The sequence below is a fragment of the Podarcis vaucheri genome (assembly GCF_965113315.1).
Source record: "Podarcis vaucheri genome assembly, chromosome: 2".
NCBI classification, from domain to species: domain Eukaryota; kingdom Metazoa; phylum Chordata; class Lepidosauria; order Squamata; family Lacertidae; genus Podarcis; species Podarcis vaucheri.
The window spans coordinates 120,996,909-121,016,209 of NC_138760.1; the positions used below are offsets into that span (position 1 = coordinate 120,996,909).

The 19,301-nt window shown below is 44.4% G+C and overlaps 3 protein-coding genes across 3 annotated transcripts in view; all 3 read right to left on the reverse strand.

Annotated features, from left to right (window-relative positions):
* Positions 1 to 9,520, reverse strand: part of LOC309523355 (uncharacterized protein) — an 81,096-nt gene extending 71,576 nt beyond the window's left edge. The window contains exon 1 of the mRNA XM_082207134.1: positions 9,410 to 9,520. The gene's annotated coding sequence lies outside the window, so the exon portion shown is untranslated. The remainder of the gene's footprint in view (positions 1 to 9,409) is intronic.
* On the reverse strand, positions 23 to 13,187 carry LOC309527527 (uncharacterized protein; the record flags this gene model as incomplete). The annotated part of the gene is made up of 2 exons (XM_082214353.1): positions 12,927 to 13,187; positions 23 to 1,950 (listed from the first exon to the last, which is right to left on the reverse strand). Exon 2 carries the CDS (start codon positions 1,922 to 1,924, stop codon positions 23 to 25), a length of 1,902 nt encoding a protein of 633 aa, XP_082070479.1. The 5' UTR covers positions 1,925 to 1,950; positions 12,927 to 13,187.
* A 4,158-nt stretch (positions 13,188 to 17,345) lies between these two features.
* Positions 17,346 to 19,301, reverse strand: part of LOC309523466 (uncharacterized protein) — a 50,750-nt gene continuing 48,794 nt past the window's right edge. The window contains exon 4 of the transcript XR_014215369.1: positions 17,346 to 19,282. The gene's annotated coding sequence lies outside the window, so the exon portion shown is untranslated. The remainder of the gene's footprint in view (positions 19,283 to 19,301) is intronic.

The following is a 19,301-nucleotide window of genomic DNA, read 5'->3' on the forward strand; positions in this document are numbered from 1 at the left end:
TGTTGATGTTTTTCTTCTTTTTTCATAATTGATTGTATATAAAAAAGCAATAAAAATATTTAAAAAAAAATAAGTGTTCCATATCGACTGAAGCTCTTTCCACATTCAATACATTTAAATGGTTTCTCCCCAGTGTGAGTTCATTGGTGTAATCTAAGTGTTCCATTTTGACAGAAGCACTTTCCACATTCAACACATTTAAATGGTTTCTCCCCCATGTGAGTTCCTTTGTGTATTCTAAGGTGTTCACTTCTACTAAAGCTATTTCCACATTCAATACATTTAAATGGTTTCTCCCCCGTGTGAGTTTGTTGATGTTTTCTAAGGTGTACATATTGACTAAAGCGCTTTCCACATTCAATACATTCAAATGGTTTCTCCCCCGTGTGAGTTCGTTGGTGTATTCTAAGTGTTCCATTTTGACTGAAGCTCTTCCCCCTTTCAATACATTTAAATGGTTTCTCCCCTGTGTGAGTTCGTTGGTGTATTCTAAGTGTTCCATTTCGACTGAAGCTCTTTCCACATTCAATACATTCAAATGGTGTCTCCCCGTGTGAGTTTGTTGATGTTGTCTAAGGTTTCCAATATCATTGAAGCTCTTTCCACATTCAATACATTCAAATGGTTTCTCCCCTGTGTGAGTTAGTTGATGTCTTCTAAGTGTTCCATATCGACTGAAGCTCTTTCCACATTCAATACATTTAAATGGTTTCTCCCCCGTGTGAGTTCGTTGGTGCAATCTAAGTGTTCCATTTTGACTGAAGCACTTTCCACATTCAATACATTTAAATGGTTTCTCCCCCGTGTGAGTTCTTTCGTGTATTCTAAGGTGATCACTTCTACTAAAGCTATTTCCACATTCAATACATTTAAATGGTTTCTCCCCCGTGTGAGTTCGTTGATGTTTTCTAAGGTCTCCACTTCCACTGAAGCTCTTTCCACATTCAATACATTCAAATGGTTTCTCCCCCATGTGAGTTCGTTGGTGTCTTCTAAGGTTTCCATATCGACTGAAGCTCTTTCCACATTCAATACATTTAAATGGTTTCTCCCCCGTGTGAGTTCGTTGGTGCAATCTAAGTGTTCCATTTCGACTGAAGCACTTTCCACATTCAATACATTTAAATGGTTTCTCCCCCGTGTGAGTTCCTTCGTGTATTCTAAGGTGTTCACTTCTACTAAAGCTATTTCCACATTCAATACATTTAAATGGTTTCCCCCCCTTGTGAGTTTGTTGATGTCTTCTAAGGTCTCCACTTCCACTGAAGCTCTTTCCACATTCAATACATTCAAATGGTTTCTCCCCCGTGTGAGTTCGTTGATGTTTTCTAAGGTCTCCACTTCCACTGAAGCTCTTTCCACATTCAATACATTCAAATGGTTTCTCCCCTGTGTGAATTCGTTGGTGTATTCTAAGTGTTCCATTTCGACTGAAGCTCTTTCCACATTCAATACATTCAAATGGTTTCTCCCTCGTGTGAGTTCGTTGATGTTTTCTAAGGTCTCCACTTCCACTGAAGCTCTTTCCACATTCAATACATTCAAATGGTTTCTCCCCCGTGTGAGTTCGTTGGTGTATTCTAAGTGTTCCATTTTGACTGAAGCTTTTTCCACATTCAATACATTTAAATGGTTTCTCCCCCGTGTGAGTTCGTTGATGTTGTCTAAGCTTTCCACTATCATTGAAGCTCTTTCCACATTCAATACATTCAAATGGTTTCTCCCCTGTGTGAGTTCGTTGATGTTTTCTAAGTGTTCCATTGTCCCTGAAGCTCTTTCGATAGTCAGTACATTTACATGGTTTCTCCCCTGTGTGAATTCGTTGATGTGTCCTCAGTCTTCCACTGTGACTAAAGAACATCCCACATTCCATGCATTTAAACTGTTTCTTTGTTCTTCCCAATGAATTCACAGATGGCTCCATAGAATTCTGGCCATCGTCTTCCTCACCTGTTTGGGAGTGGGGGAGGGGGAAGAGAATCCTGTTAAGACTTTCAGGAAAGACAAGAAAGGAACTGAACACATTTCAATCCCAGTATGCACCTTCTCTTATTTTAACACTGTCTCATTTCTCCATTGTCCTCTCTATGTTCCAAAGCTTTAGGAATGCAGGTGAGATAATTGCAAGAACAACACATGATCACTCCATTCACACTTAATAAACTGCATTATTTTATAATCGATGGTGGAATTGGCTTCTTAGACACATCTCTGTATTTCTCTTTCTCCAGGGAGGAAATGATCACAGGCTCAAGTAGCACTCTCTCCTATGACTAAGAAGTAAAACTTTTTGTTACTATGCCACATGTAACTGTTAAAATATTGCAATATATTAGAACAGGCACCCCCAAACTTGGTCCTCCAGATGTTTTGGGACTACAATTCCCATCATCCCTGAACACTGGTCCTGTTAGCTACAGATGATGGGAGTTGTAGTCCCAAAAACATCTTGAAGGCCAAGTTTGGGGATCCCTGTATTAGAATATAAGAAGAGCCTGCTCATTTGGGCAAAGGCCCACGTAGCCCAGCATCCTGTTCTCACAGTTGTCAACTAAATGCCTGCGGGAAACCAGCAAGCAGGATTTGAGTACAAGAGCCCCCTGCCTTCCTCTGCTTTCAGTCTAATCCTCTTTTTCAAGCTATCCAAGTTGTTGGCCATCACTCCTGTAGGATGGAAGTCCATAGAAGTCCATTTAGAGTATTGCTCATATCTTGGGCAATAGAATGAAAGGTGTTTTAGCAGAAAAAATTCATGACAAGCAGGCCTGCTTTCTACGAGGACGTCAGATGAAGGAATATAATTGATATTATTGAATATTTGGAAGTAAGAAATGAGAAAAAAGCGGTCTTAATGTTTATTGATGCTGAAAAGGCTTTTGATAATGTTTCATGGGCTTTTATGAAAAAGATAAAAGAAAAAATGAATTTTGGGGAAGCATTTGGGAGAGGAATTGATGCAATTTATTTTTACCAACAGTCTATGCTGATTGTTAATAAGGTTATAAAAGAAAAGTGTAAAATAACGAAGGGGACAAGACAAGGATATCCCCTATCACCATTATTATTTATTTTGGTATTAGAGGCCCTGGTGAGAGAGAAAAAGTGGAGAAATTAATTACAGGAATAACAGTAGAAAATAAAGCATATAAATTAAAAGCTTCTACAGTTCACCTTGTAATTACAGTAAAGAATCCCAAAAATACTCCACCGAATGTGGTAGAAAAGATACGGGACTTCAGGCAGGCCGGAGGCTTTAAAATAAACAAGAATAAGACTACGTTTTTGGTAAAAAGCACAATGGAGCAAGGCCAAAAGGAATTACAACAGAAAACAGAGTTAGTTATACATAACAAAGTCAAATTCTGAGAGATTTGTTTGACAGCTAAGAATATTAATATTTTTAAAGACAATTACAAGAATGAGTGGAAAGAAATAAAAAGAGCTTTAGAGATATGGGGAAGAATGGATTTATCATTTTGGCGAAGAATATCAGTAATAAAAATGAATGTATTGCCAAAAATGTTATTTTTATTCCAATCAGTCCCGGCAATAGGCAACACAGGATGCTTTGAAAAATGGCAAGGAGATATATCTAGGTTTATCTGGAAAGGGAAGAAACCAAGGATAAAAAATAAATTATTAACAGATGTAAGAGAGAGAGGAGGTTTTGCCCTGCTGGATTTGAAACTTTATTAGTAAGCATCCTATATCTGCTAGAACCAGGAATGGATTACATTGGAAAACACAGATACTGTATTTTAGACCTGGAAGGACATGAATTATGGATAGCATGGATATTTACGGTAGGAAAAGGCCTAGATGCATAGAGCTTCTCATAATCATAGAGGAAGATAATCAATTTTTAGGGTATGGGAGAAGTATAAAAATTTGTTTGAGTAAAAAACACACTGGTGGCTTTCCCCCTTGGAAGCAATATCTCTGAAAAAAATTGAATATGAGAAGTAATTGGCCGACTTATAGAGAACTCTTAACTGAAGTTGAAAACCAACTGAAATAAAAAGATTTTGAAGAGATAAGGGAAGCTGTAACTGACTGGTTACAGTACCATCAACTAAACAATATCTTTAAGATAGACATGAAAAAACTATTAAAAGAATTGTGTCTAGGTGAAAAATTCCAAAAAGGTATAAATGCAATATGTGAGCAACAGAAAGCAAAAATTATTATTAATGGAGAGTTTGGAGAAGACATCAACATCTTTAAAGGTACAAGACAAGGATGCCCCCTATCCCCAATTGTGATGGGACAATGAGCTGCTTGTGCGTAAAATCCAAGTCCCTCAGAGTTTGGTCAAACTTGCAAACCTCTGTCTGTAACAGAGCCCCTTAAACATGGCTCCGTCAGTCGCTAGCAGATTCCGACAGTGGCTGCTTTCGGAATCGTTTCCAACATAAAAGCTCCTTAACGGAAACACGTCTTCTGGACTCTCTGCGTGACAGTTTCCGGCGAGGAGTGGGTGTCCCTACAGGAGGTCCTGAAACCTCCCCACTGTTCTCGCTGGAGGTGTCTCTGAGCCATCCCTCCAGCTCCCTTTCTCTCAGCTCACCTCCTCTCCCCCTACTGGTTCCCTCTTCAGCTGCTGAGTCTCTCCCAACCTGTGTGAGCCCTTTCACCTCCCTTCCTTCCGATGGCAGTTCCCTGACACCAATGTTATTTACAATAGTATTAGAGGTTCTATTAAAGAAAATAAGGCAGGACAACCAAATAAGAGGAATAGCAGTTGGTGAAAAAAGATACAAGTTAAGAGCCTTCGCAGATGATGTTATGATCACAACAGAAAATCCCCTACGATGTACACCTAGAATATTGGAATGCATAAACGAATTTGGCAGATTAGCAGGATACAAATTAAACTATGGGAAAAGCAAAATACTAGTGAAAAATATGGAAGAAAAAGATAAAGTGAAATGACAATAAATTACAGGATTGGAAATTAAAAAGAAAATAAGGTATCTTGGAATAAATTTAACAACAAACACTATAGACTTAAGTAATGAGAACTATGGGAAAACATGGAATGAAATAAAAAATGACTTGCAAGTATGGGGGAAATTAAATCTTTCCTTACTAGGGAAAATATCGCTAATAAAGATGAACTTATTACCAAGGATGATGTTTTTATTTCAAAGTATCTCAATACTAGGAGGAGATAAATGTTTTAATAACTGGAAAAGAGATTTGGCTAAATTCGTATGGTCAGGGAAAAAGCCAAGAATAAAACACAAAATAATGATAGATAAGGAGAGAGGAGGATTTGGTCTCCCAGACATGGAGTTATATCATGATGTGGTGGGTCTGACATGGCTAAAAGAATGGATCAAATTAGTTGACTCGGATGTATTGGATTTAGACAGAGTAGAGACGAGATTTGGATGGCATGCCTATCTAATAGATGAAAAAGTCAAAGTACATAAAGGCTTCCTAGGGCATATAGTCAGAAAGTCTACATATAAAATATGGGAGAAATATAAAAGACTCCTAGAACCGAAAACTCCCTGGTGGGCATCGCCAGCAGAAATTGTCGCAGTGAAAAAATTAAATATGAAATAAAATTGGGTTACCTATAAAACTGTATTAAAGGAAGAAGGAGGTATGTAATGAGATTATGGAGGGGAAGAAGGCACTGGAAACGTGGAAAGGAGCTTTCATCACACTTATACCTAAATCTGAAACTGAAAAGACACAACTCAAGAACTACCGTCCCATTTCCCTTTTAAACGTGGATTACAAAATTTTTGCAGACATTTTGGCTAATAGATTAAAACGAGTGTTAAATGGAGTGATTCATAAAGACCAGGCAGGCTTTTTCTCCCAGGTAGACATTTGTCTCACAATACAAGGAACATCATTGACATTTTGGAACTATTGCAAATGAATACTAATACAAAAGCAGTGTTGATTTTTATAGATGCGGAGAAGGCCTTTGATAACATTTCATGGAATTTTATGAAGAAAAATCTTAAAGGGATGGGAGTGGGACGGGGGTTTGAAAATGGTATAGATGCAATTTATTCAGAACAAAAGGCAAAATTGATAGTTAATAATGTGGTGTCAGAAGAGTTTAAAATTGAGAAAGGAACACGACAGGGTTGCCCTATTTCCCCATTGCTATTCATCTCGGTCCTGGAGGTGCTCTTGAACTATGATTAGAGGAGACCGGTTGAATGAAGGAATTCAGGTCGGAGCTAAACAGTACAAACTTAAGGCTTTTGCAGATGACCTTGTTTTGACATTACAGGAGCCAGAATCTAGTACGAAAAAGGTGTTTTCTGGACCGAGGCCGTTTAGGGCTTTAAAGGTCAGCACCAACACTTTGAATTGTGCTCGGAAATGTACTGGCAGCCAATGTAGGTCTTTCAAGACCGGTGTTATATGGTCTCGGTGGCCGCTCCCAGTCACCAGTCTAGCTACCGCGTTCTGGATTAGTTGTAGTTTCCGGGTCACCTTCAAAGGTAGCCCCACGTAGAGCGCATTGCAGTAGTCCAAGCGGGAGATAACCAGAGCATGCCTGAGACAGTCTGCAGGCAGATAAGGTCTCAGCCTACCTACCAGATGGAGCTGGTAAACAGCTGCCCTGGATACAGATTTGGCCTGTGCCTCCATGGACAGCTGTGAGTCCAAAATGACTCCCAGGCTGTGCACCTGGTCCTTCAGGGGCACAGTTACCCCATTTAGGACCAGGGAATCCTCCACACCTGCCCGCCTCCTGTCCCCCCAAAAACAGTACTTCTGTCTTGTCAGGATTCAACCTCAATCTGTTAGCCGCCATCCATCCTCCAACCGCCTCCAGACACTCACACAGGACCTTCACTGCCTTCACTGGTTCTGATTTAAAAGAGAGGTAGAGCTGGGTATCACCCGCATACTGATGAACACCCAGCCCAAACCTCCTGATGATCTCTCCCAGTGGCTGCATGTAAATGTTGAAAAGCATGGGGGAGAGGACAGAACCCTGAGGCACCCCACAAGTGAGAGCCCAGGGGTCTGAACACTCATCCCCCCACCGCCACTTTCTGAACACGGCCCAGGAGGAAGGAGCGGAACCACTGTATGACAGTGCCCCCAGTTCCCAGCCCCTCAAGACGGTCCAGAAAGATGTTATGGTCAATGGTATCAAACGCCGCTGAGAGAGCCAGCAGAACTACGAAACAGCTCTCACTTTTGTCCCTAGCCCGCCGGAGATCATCAACCAGTGCGACAAAGGCAGTTTCAGTCCCATGATGAGGCCTGAATCCCGACTGGAAGGGATCCAAATGGTCCGCTTCTTCCAGGCGTGCCTGGAGTTGTTCAGCAACCACTCGCTCAATCACCTTGCCCAAGAATGGAAGATTTGAGACTGGGCGATAATTGGCCATCGTGGCCGCATCTAAAGATGGTTTTTTAAGAAGCGGTTTAATAACCGCCTCTTTCTGCGGGTCTGGGAAGGCTCCCTTACGGAGGGAAGCATTCACCACCCCACGAAGCCCATCGCTCAGTCCTTCCCGGCTAGCTTTTATAAGCCAGGATTGGCAAGGATCAAGGAGACAGGTGGTTGGTTTCACTCGTCCAAGCAGCCTGTCCACATCCTCAGAGGTAACAGATTGGAATTGATCCCACACAACTTGACTAGACAGGACTCTAGCACTCTCCCACCCTGGCCCTGCTCCCACGGTGGAGTCTACTTCTTCCCGAATCTGAGCGATTTTTTCTGCAAAAAACTTTGCGAAATCATTACAGGAGATCATGTGGCCCGTACTGGGCCCCGATGTCGCAGGTGGTTCCGCTAAATTGTGAACCACCTGAAAAAGTCTCCTGCTGCTGTTTTCTGCAGATGCAATAGAGGCGGCAAAGAAAGTCTTCTTCGCTGTCGCTATCGCCACTTGGTAGGCTCGACGCTGAGCTCTAACCTGTGTCCGGTCAGATTCGGAATGAGTTATCCGCCACCGGTGCTCTAGCCATCTCAATGATTGTTTCATTACCCTCAGATCCGTGGAAAACCACGGGGCTGCCCGGGCTCCATGCAATCGGAGAGGGCGCTTCGGAGCCAAACAGTCAATAGCCCTGGTTAACTCCACATTCCACATTCCAGTATCATTTGGGTAAATGGTATATAATGAATTTTTAAAAAATGTCTAAAATAAAATTTGTTAAGAACCTAGAAGCTTATTTATTTGGAATTACAGGTACTGAGATCCCAAAAGACCAGGAAAGACTATGTATGCGACAACAGCTGCACAGATGTTATTATCCCAACGATGGAAAGGTGCAATAATCCCAACTAGGGAAGATTGGCAAGCCAAACTGCTGGACTCTGCCGAAATGGCAAAATTAGCCGCGAGACTCAGGAATCAAGAAAACAAGGACTTTAAAAAAGATTTGGAAAATTTTTTAATTTACCTATGAGATTATTGTACGCAAATCAAAACGTTAGCTGGACTTTAGGAATCACTTGTAAATAAGTTTATGGGCAATTTAGATAAATGAAAATTGTGGAGAATGTATGTATACAGTGGTGACTCGTGTTACGTAACCCTCTGGAACTTCCATTTTTACTGTTGCGCAGCAAATTTAAGTGCCCCCCACCCTAATTAAGGCTTTTTTTCATTCCATTTTACCCTTGAACAGCTAATTTAAGTCGTTTCCATCGTAATCAAGGTTTTTTTCATCCCATTTGTTCCCTTGCACAGCTAATTTAATCTCCCCCCAATCAACATTAAAGCCATTTCTGGTTGCAGTGTTCTGAGGTGACATTTGCTGCTTTAGTTGTTTCCTATTTTTGGGGTTTTTGTTTTTGTGGCTTTTTCATTTTTGACTGAAGCTTGTTTTTTGTTTTATGATTGATTGATTGATTGATTGATTGACTGTGGAAAGGGATAAAAGCTCCCCATTCAAACAATGACTATCATCAATGCAGGTACGGGGAAAAAATAATTTTAATTTTTATCATCTACAATACTGTCTTATTTATTTTATGGTACAGAACATTGATTATTGCTTTCATTTTATGGATCAATGGTCTTGTTAGATAGTAAAATTCATGTTAAATTGCTGTTTTAGGGGTTGTTTTTAAAAGTCTGGAATGGATTAATCCATTTTGCATTACTTTCTACGGGACAGCACGCCTTGGTTTTGGATCGCTTTGGTTTTGGAAGACTTCTGGAACCGATTAAGTTTGAGACCCGAGGTACCACTGTAACTCCTAAGATTTAAAATCCTGGAGGGAGAAAATCTGCCCCCACTACCTTATGAAAGGGATTCAAGAAACAAAGAGCTGCTTTGGAGAAGGCCTCACACCCCTTCCTTCTTCCAGTCAGGAACTTCCTTCCATTTGTCTCCTCTCCATCTTTTCCTCTTTCTCCCGCCACCTTCCATCTATCCCTCTCCCCATCTCCTCTCCCCTGGAACTCACCAGATTTCTCCAAGGGTACTGGGAGGAAATGCTCAGAGGTTGTGGGGAGAGATGCGGGAGAGAGCCTGACCAGGTCACCCGTCCATCTTCCTCCTTCCATCCTGGCCAGGGTTGCAGGTTCAGTGTCAGCTAGGTTTGCAGGTTCAGCTTCCTGAAGAGCGCAGAAGCCAGAGCAAGTTGCGGCTTCCTGGGAGGGAGGGAAGAAGAAGCCAAGGGAGTCTGAGAGCCCCTGCAGGGATTCTCCTGCTCAAGACATTCTGCTGCCCCTGGAGAAGCCCCAATTGGGCACCCCCTTCCCAAGAGCCCCCACCCATTTTCAAACACCTTTGGCAATTCCTTTCATCACCTCCTTTCCTTTTTTATTTATTTTATTTTGTTTATTCAATCTTTATTGGTTTAAAATCAACACACACACACCAAAAGCTTATAAATAGGAAAAGAAACAAAACAAAAAAGCACAATACATTTCTTACAAAAAGAAATAGAACAATACATCACAAATGCACAAAATTATTCCAGCCATCAACTTCCGACTTCCTTGATATAGGTTATTTATTTTCTTAATTAGGTAAAGGTACCCTTCACCATTAGGTCCAGTCACGCATGATTCTGGGGTTGCAATGCTCATCTCGCTTTACTGGCCGAGGGAGCCGGCGTTTGTCTGCACTAAGCTTCTGGGTCATGTGACCAGCATGACTAAGCCGCTTCTGGCGAACTAGAGCAGCGCACCGAAACGCCATTTACCCTCCTGCCAGAGCGGTACCTCTTTATCTACTTTTGATGTGCTTTCGAACCTCTAGGTTGGAAATTTTCTTAATTACTTGCCTCTATTTTTCAATAAACTTTATCTTTGTTAAATCTTGTCTGAATTCTTTGTACCTTATTCAATTCTGAGAGTTATTCAAAGCATTTTAAAGTTTTTATAAGGGGACACTGTTCTTTTAAATATTGTCTATAGAGCTCACATTCCCTTTTAAACTTTTGGGTCGATCGATTTCTTATCTTTTCCGTCATCTGTGCTACTTCTATATACTGAAGGATTTTTACTTGCCACTCCTCTTCTGATGGAATTTTATCTCCTTTCTATCCCTTGGCAATCACCATCCTCACTGCAGTTGTTGCATACAAAAAGACCCCTTCCCAAGAGCCCCTGCCCATTTTCAGTTACAGATAGGTAGCCGTGTGCCCCTGCCCATTTTCAGTTACAGATAGGTAGCCGTGTTGGTCTGCCATAGTCAAAATAAGAAAATTCCTTCCAGTAGCACCTTAAAGACCAACTAAGTTAGTTCTTGGTATGAGCTTTCGTGTGCATGCACACTTCTTCAGATACACTGAAACAGAAGTTGCCAGATCCTCCTACATAGTGAGAAGGTGGGGAGGGGTATTACTCAAAAGGGTGGTGGGAATGGGAGATTGGCAGATAGCTGAGATGAGCCTGTTGACGACTCTTAATGACTACAATAGGTCTTACAGGAAAAGGCAAGGGGTGGGAAGGTGAAAAATGGCTTAGTCATGTATAATGAGATAAGAATCCAATGTCTTTGTTCAAACCAGGTCTCTCCATGGTTTTAAGTTTGGTAATCCGACATCAAGAATCACAAAACAGAGAAACCAGTAGGAGAACACTTCAATCTCCCAGGACATTCTATACAAGATCTCAAAGTAGCTGTTTTACTACAAAGGAATTTCAGAAATAGACTGGAAAGAGAAGCTGCTGAATTGCAACTCATTACCAAACTTAAAACCATGGAGAGACCTGGTTTGAACAAAGACATTGGATTCTTATCTCATTATACATGACTAAGCCATTTTTCACCTTCTCACCCCTTGCCTTTTCCTGTAAGACCTATTGCAGTCGTTAAGAGTCGTCAACAGGCTCATCTCAGCTATCTGCCAATCTCCCATTCCCACCACCCTTCTGAGTAATACCCCTCCCCACCTTCTCACTATATAGGAGGATCTGGCAACTTCTGTTTCAGTGTATCTGAAGAAGTGTGCATGCACACGAAAGCTCATACCAAGAACTAACTTAGTTGGTCTTTAAGGTGCTACTGGAAGGAATTTTCTTATTTTGCCCATTTTCAAACACCTTTGGCAATTCCTTTCACCTGCCTGTCCCACCTCCCTTCCTAAGGCTGGCACGGTATGCACATTAGTGGCCTGAGAGTATATCCCTTGGAACTTAAGAGTTAATCTGCAAAGGACTGCTCTGAATACATGGGTGGCCCTTGCATGGAGAAGAAGGAAGCCCCTTGTTTGCATCTGGACCCCCTGGGAGAGGCAAGGGATCCGCCCACTGCTCCCTCTGCCCTCGCTGCCCCCTCCTCTGCCCTCCTGCCCTGCAAACACCCTTTGCTCTTGTTGCTCAGGGGAGAGAGGCAGGAAGAGCCTTCAAACCCATCCCTTTCCTCCTCTGCTGCCTTTTCTTGCAGCAGCCCAGTGAGAGGGGGAGGAGCTGCAGTGCCTGGTTCACTTCAGATACACACATGGTTTACTGGGATTGTGAATGAACACGTCCTCTGCCTTCCATGCGGTGGGAGTGGGGGGGGGGTTAAAAGTGGTGAGGAGACCCCCCCCGTCCTTTTGGGAAACAGGAGCTTTGGTCAGGAGTAAACAAGTTAGATGGCAAGTTCACAAGAGAAGCACTTTGGAGCACTGCTTGCTCTTACTATGTGTTTGGACCTAGAGGACAACATACACGTTTACATCACGGGATTCCTTAAAGAGCGCATTTCTTTAAATTCAAAGGCCGTTTCTACAAAATGGTAGTCTTATGATGGCAGCCCTGTACAGGAAAGTTTTTGATGTTTTAATTTTTTTGGTGTTTTTGTTGGAAGCCGCCCAGAGTGGCTGAGGCAACGGAATCAGATGGGCAGGCTGCAAGTAATGAATTATTTATTATTATTATTATCATATTTATTATTAGTATTATCATTCCCTCCTAAGCCCATCCTGTTATGCATGCTGATCAATGACTTTGCCCCATCCCCCCCCCCTTGAACGCAAGAGGGCTTCCTATTTTTACAGCTATTCTTCACATTTCTATACTGCCCTTCCTCCAAAGATCACAGGGCAGCTTACAAGAGAAAAACACAGAGATGCATAGCAGAGTAAAAAATAAAAACAACACCCCCCCCACCCAATTCAGTTGTGAAGTCCATAGATTGTTTAATGAGCCAAACGCCTGGGAGAAGAGCAATGCTTTCGCCTGTTGCCTAAAGATAAGGTCCTCCTCCGTGGGGCCTTCTGCTGGGGTATTGATACTAAATTTAATTAATACTATTAAGGCGGTCCTGGCCAGCAATGCCCACCCCTCTCCCCTTGCCCGCCTCCTTCCTGCAACTCCCTTTGTACTAGATCCCTGCAGGAGGAAGCTTCTCCCCCCCCCCCTTCAAGGCCCCCTTTAAGGAAACAGCTCCCTTTCCTCCCTTCTCCCCCTCCCCGTCCCGGGGCTTCTCATCCTGGACCCCCTCGCAAAGCCCCTTCCCTCCTTCCCCGCCATTGGCTTTGCACTCACCCGAAATCCTGGGAAGCGGGGGCGGGAATGGGAGCCCCCGCGTGGGAGGCAGGGAGTGAGGGCGCTTAATTAGGAGGCTTGATTAGGAAGAAGCCCCTCCTCCGCCTCCGCACAATGCAGCCCCCCTTCCCGCCTCCTCCCCTCCCTCCTTCCTTTGCAAGCCCCAATTTTAACTCTGCTGGTGAAGCCGGAAGTGGAGGCAACTCAGAGGAGGAAGGAGAAGTTTCTCTCCACGCTCAGCCTCTTGTCTGTTATTTGATAATTGGGGGAAGGAAAACCTTGTAGCCCCCAACCAATGGGGAGACGAGGGCGGGAACGTGTGCAGAGGGAATATAAGCTCATTCTTTGCTGGAGTGTGCCTGCTTTGGACCCCCACTTTTGCAAGAACGTATTGTCCTCAATAAGGGACGCGGCTGGAGCTGTGAGTTAAAGCCCAGAGCCTAGGGCTTGCCGATCAGAAGGTTGGCAGTTTGAATCCCCGCGAAGGAGTGAGCTCCCGTTGCTCTGTTTCTTCTCCTGCCATCCTAGCAATTGGAAAGCACAAAGTGCAAGAAGATAAATAGGTACCTGTTGTAAACAAAATCTGCCCTTATGCTTTTAAGGGGGCCACAAGAGCCTTTATAGAGTCCTTTGCCAGTTCTCCATCAGTAGGAGAAAATAACAGAGGCCAACCAGAGACTATTGAGAAGCAAAGCAGCTAGTAAGCCTGATCTTTATTGAAATGTTGCAACAGGTTGCTCCCCTCACATGGAGGAGAACGGAGGAGGACCCAGAACAAAGGTGTGCCTGCCCTTATATAGCCCTTTTAAATTCCCTGCCCTAGAGCTCAAGACCACCCCTCCATACATCATACATACATCACAGAAAAGGCGGTCTACAACAGAAATTTGAATGTTGTTGCTTTTCCTGTGCTGCTCCAGACATGTGGTCCACATATCTATGTATGTGTTTGGTTGGTACATTTATGAACATTTATTATATATATAAGACCTTAATCTTTTTTATTACATACCGCTCCAGCGGGAAGGTAAATGGCGTTTCCGTGCACTGCTCTGGTTTGCCAGAAGCGGCTTAGTCATGCTGGCTCCCTCGGTGTTACGGAAATATCGTCCGACTAAGTCCGCGGGTCCCTGCGGAGGAAAATGAGCTCAGCCGGACGCAGGAGCAAACTACAGAAGATCCAAGTTTATTGCGCAACAGGTTCAAGGCGAGATTGAACCCCGAGAAAGGGGTGACAGGAGTTTTTGAAACTTCCCTCCATGTCCCAGAATACAGTGCAAAATACATCATTATTGCGTCATGAATACATTAGAAATAGGTTGGGTTACACAGGTGACTGAAGTCGGAATAGGTTGGGTTACACAGTCCAAGTATGCAGAGTCAATAGTCCAAGTATGCAAGGTCTAGCACCTGGCGTTGCCCGGAGGAAAGGTTGGGCAAAGCGACTTGGCCGGATTAGGGTCTTCCTGAGTACGTGACTCCTCGCTCAAGGGATTATGGAGGCCGAGGAGGTGTCATGGAGTCCTGAATAAACTGAGTCGATTGGCACCAAAACCAAGGAAATCAGAGCTGTGGTTGAATTAATATGAATTTTAGAAGTTTTAGTCCGTTCTGTTCCAGTCTTATGTCAGTGACTGAAGTCGGAAACGAAATGGATACATTGAAACAGGATTTGACACTTTTATGAGTCCACGAGTTTCGATTCCATTGTTCCCCCAGCAGGGAGCCGCCAGTAGCTTGTCAAGAGGTTAAATGAGGCGTGTAGGGGCTCGCTGAGCTGAATCTGCAGAGCGGATGCATGGTTCTGATTGGCTGGGACGCGGCCATTGAAACGAATGGGAACGCGGTTTCCATTGAAACAAATGGGAGCGCAGTTTGATACGGTCAACCCATGATAGAGATAGAGCGGGAGGGAGGCTTAGGGAAAGATGGTGGGCTTATTTCGCCCATATAGAGAGAGAGGGATAGGCATTTTATTTAAGAGGCCAGGGGTATAGTGTGGTGCTTGTGTAACGGTGTGGGGGCTGAGGGGTCAGGGCAAAGCTGGGCGCCGTTGAGGTCATCGCCTAGGACCCCTTTGGTGGCCGGCGGAGGGATGCGGGAAGGTACCCCCCCTCCGTATCACTCGGCCAGTAAAGTGAGATGAGCACCGCAGCCCCATTGTCATCCTCAACAGGACCTCACGGTCAGGGGTCCCTTTACCTTTACCTATTGTCCTCAATAAACTCTTTATTTGCTTCTCCAGTATTCTACAGATGGTATTTTAAGGAAGGGGATCAAGGGTCTCAGGACCCACGTCTTACAATGTATGAAGTAGCTTACAGCAAAAAAGCCTAATAACTCTTCTGGGTAACTGAATAAATTATTTTAATAAATATTTAAATGGAGAACATATTTTGCCTTCTCATGTTCATGCAAACATGGTTCTACTCCAATCTCACTTAGTATTAAATTGTGGGTGGACATAGCAGACAACACAGAGATTTCTCCAAGTGGTTCTTTATAGTAAGCTGGAACTGAACTGAACAGCAAACAGCTCAGCTGGCCTGCTTTTATAGGCAGCCAGCTGTCAACATTGTAACAACCACCACCCAGGGTTTCCCGCCTAAATTGACTGATATGGACCCGCGTGAAAACTATACACACACAATACCCCTGGTGGCCAGGATGAGAACTTCAATATATAACACTTAGTCCCCCCTTCCACCTCAGCAAAGAATTTTTTATACAAAAATCTCCTGGACAGAAGTCTCCCTGTTTGCATTATAGGGAGGGCTCAGCCTCTGTCTACCTTATTGCACTCTCAATACACACAATGCCTTTTACCATGTCCTGTATTCTCCCCAAAGAAACACTCCAGAGACACAGGAACAGTGACAGGCAGCAGCAGCAGCAGTTTGACAGATTAGCTGGGGATTTTGATCCAGAAACAGAGCAGACGGGGAAAGGCTAAGCAGAATCCCCCCCCCAGGTCACCCTTAGGTGTGCTCAGTCTCCACCTGCTTCATGACTCCACCTTGCATGAGAAAGAAGGATGGAGCTCCAGGAAACAGGAAGTGGTCCTTCAACCAGCCAGGACATCTCACCATCACAGACAGATCCAGTCTCATGCTGGGGAGTCAGGAGTGGCCCTGGGATGGCAGAGAGAGGAGGGGAAGGGGCCAGGGACAGAAGGAATGGCAGGGCTCCAGATGCTCCCTTGAACCCCCCTCCCTTGACACCAAGGGGAGCTCCTCTTCTGGGGCTGAAAGCATTCGCGTGGAGGTTAGTTTTTGTTAGGACTGCAAGGAAGGGGGGGGGAAGGAAACGTAAAACGCACACACCCATGGACACACTAAGAACTGAATGAAAATAGGCCTGGCTGAAGGAATAGCTACTGGAGAGCATAATGTGGGGTGTAGCTGTAATGCTCACCTGCCTCCCTGGACTGGTCTTTTCTTGGGGTCAGGGAGCTGGGGTGGTTGATCAACATGAACTTCCCAGGTTACCTTTCCTTCTGGTCAGCTATTCCAGCTCTTGTCTCCTCCCCATTTCTTTCTTTATGGAGGGGCAAATGCTATGCACTTTGTATAGATGCAACTACAACCCACAACTGGAATCTTCTGGGTGCACTGTGCTCCCCCCCCCCGATAGAATAGATTCCCTCAGCATCTTGCCCCACCTCCCAGAAGGCAAGTTTATCTGGTTAAAGTGTTTGTTTCGGACAGCATTATATGGTATTTCTCTGAAGGATAGACTCTTTATATCAGCAGTAATAAATATATTAACTGGGTTATGAATAGCAGTTTTGATACTGTCAACATGGACTGAGGTTTCAGACATACCCATTTCGTTCAAGAAAAGATGCAGAAAATACTTTTCCTTTTTTATTCTGGGCACTTGACTTCTCCCATCCTGCTACCATCCAGGCAAACGTTTGGGGCAGATATCCAGGGCCCCACTCAGCAGCAGCAACAGGAGGTGGAGGAGGCCCCACAAACATTTTCCACATTTTGAAGTTAAATGATACAAAGCCCCCTCAAGAAGCGACAGAAGATTAACAGGTTACCTTTCCTTCTAGTCAGCTATTCAGGCTCCTCATTCCTCCCCATTTCTTTATGGAGGGTCATAGGCTATGCACTTTGTATAGACGTAACTACAACCAACATCTGGTATCGTCTGGGTGCACCAAGGTGGCCTCCTTCTGCATTGTCAGCAAGTGACAAGTGAGATCTGGATGGAGCCCGGACAGCCCCGTGGTTTTCCATGGATCTGAGGGCAATGAGACGGCTAGAGCACCAGTGGCAGAAACCTCATTCTGAATCTGACCAGACACGGGTTAGAGCTCAACGTTGAGCCTACCAAATGGCGATAGCGAAGGTGAAGAAAACCTTCTTCACCCCCTCTATTGCATCTGCAGAAAACAGCAGCAGGAGACTCTTTCAGGTGGTTAGCAATTTAATGGAACCATCTCTCCAATGGAGTCTGGTAAGGGGCACATGATCTACTGCAATGATTTTGCAAAGTTTTTTTGCAGATAAAGTCACTCAGATTCAGAGAGGTAGACTCCTCCGTGGGAGCAGGGCAGGGGCTGGTGAGTACTAGAGTCCTGTCTAGTAAAGTTGTGTGGGATCAATTCCAATCTGTTACGTCCAAGGATGTGGACAGGCTGCTTGGACGAGTGAAACCAACCACCTGTCTCCTTGATCCTTGCCCATCTTGGCTCATAAAAGCTAGCTGGGAAGGGCTGGGCGATGGGCTCCGTGGGGTGGTGAATGCTTCTCTCTGTGAGGGAGCCTTCCCAGACACACTGAAAGAGGCAGTTACAGTGGTACCTCTGGTTAAGAACTTAATTCGTTCTGGAGGTCTGTTCTTAATGTGAAACTGTTCTTAACCTGAAGCACAACTTTAGCTAATCAGGCATCCTGCTACCGCTGCACGATTTCTGTTCTCATTCTGAAGCAAAGTTCTTAACCCGAGATAATATTTCTGGGTTAGCGGAGTATGTAACCTTAAGCGTATGGCACCGAGGCACCACTGTATTAAACTGCTTCTTAAGAAAATAATAATCTTTAGACCCAGCCAATACGGCCAACTATCGCCCAGTCTCAAATCTTCCATTCTTTGGCAAGGTGATTGAGTGGGTGGTTACTGAACAACTCCAGGGAAGCCTGGAAGATGTGGACCATTTGGATCCCTTCCAGTTGGGATTCAGGCCTCATCATGCGACTGAAACAGACCTGGGCACGCTGGTCAATGATCTCCGCCGGGCTAGGGACAAAGGTGAGAGCTGTTTCCTAGTTCTGCTGGATCTTTCAGAGGCTTTTGACACCATCAGCCATAACATCCTTCTGGACCCACTAGAGGGGCTGGGAGCTAGAGGCACTGTTATACACTGGGGCGTGTTCAGAAAGTCGTGTTGGGGGTTGAGTGTTAAGACCCCTGAGCTCTCACTTGTGGGGTTCCTCAGGGTTCCGTCCTCTCCCCATGCTTTTCAACATCTATATGAAGCCGCTGGGAGAGATCAGGGGGTTTGGGCTGGGTGTTCACCAGTATGCGGATACCCAGCTCAACCTCTCTTTCAAATCAGGACCAGTGAAGATGGTGGAAGTCCCGTGTGAGTGGCTGGAGGCGGTTGGAGGATGGATGGTGGCTAACATATTAAAGTTGAATGCTGACAAGGTAGATGTCCTGTTTTGGGGGGACAGGAGGCAGGCAGGTGTGGAAGACTCCCTGGTCCTGAATGGGGTAACTGTGCCCCTGAAGGACCAGGTGCTCAGACTGGGAGTCATTTTGGACTCATAGCTGTCCATGGAGGCACAGGTCAATTCTGTGTCCAGGGCAGCTGTTTACCAGCTCCATCTGGTAGGCAGGCTGAGACCCTATCTGCCCGCAGACTGTCTTGCCAGAGTAGTGCATGCTCCAGTTATCTCCCGCTTGGACTACTGCAATGTGCTCTACGTGGGGCTACCTTTGAAGGTGATCCAGAAACAACAACTAATCCAGAATGCAGCAGCTAGATTGGTGACGGGAGGAGAGAGCAAAGTTCTCACTGTGAGAAGCAAAGTTACAGGGAACCAGGCAGAGGGCCTTCTCGGTAGTGGTGCTCTCCCTGTGGAATACCTTCCCACCAGATGTCAAAGGAAAAAACAGCCACCAGACTTTAAAAGACATCTGAAGGCTGTCCTGTTTAGGGAAGCTTTTAAAATCTGAAGGACTATTGTATTTCAATATTTTGTTGAAAGCCACCAAGATTGGCGGGGGAAATACAGCCAGATGGATGTGGTACAAATAAAAAATATTATTATTATTGAAATTCTTTTCTGTACATCCAGGGACTTGACAATCATCTTCACTTCCCAGGAAATCTGGGAAACCTGAGTGGAAAACTCCATA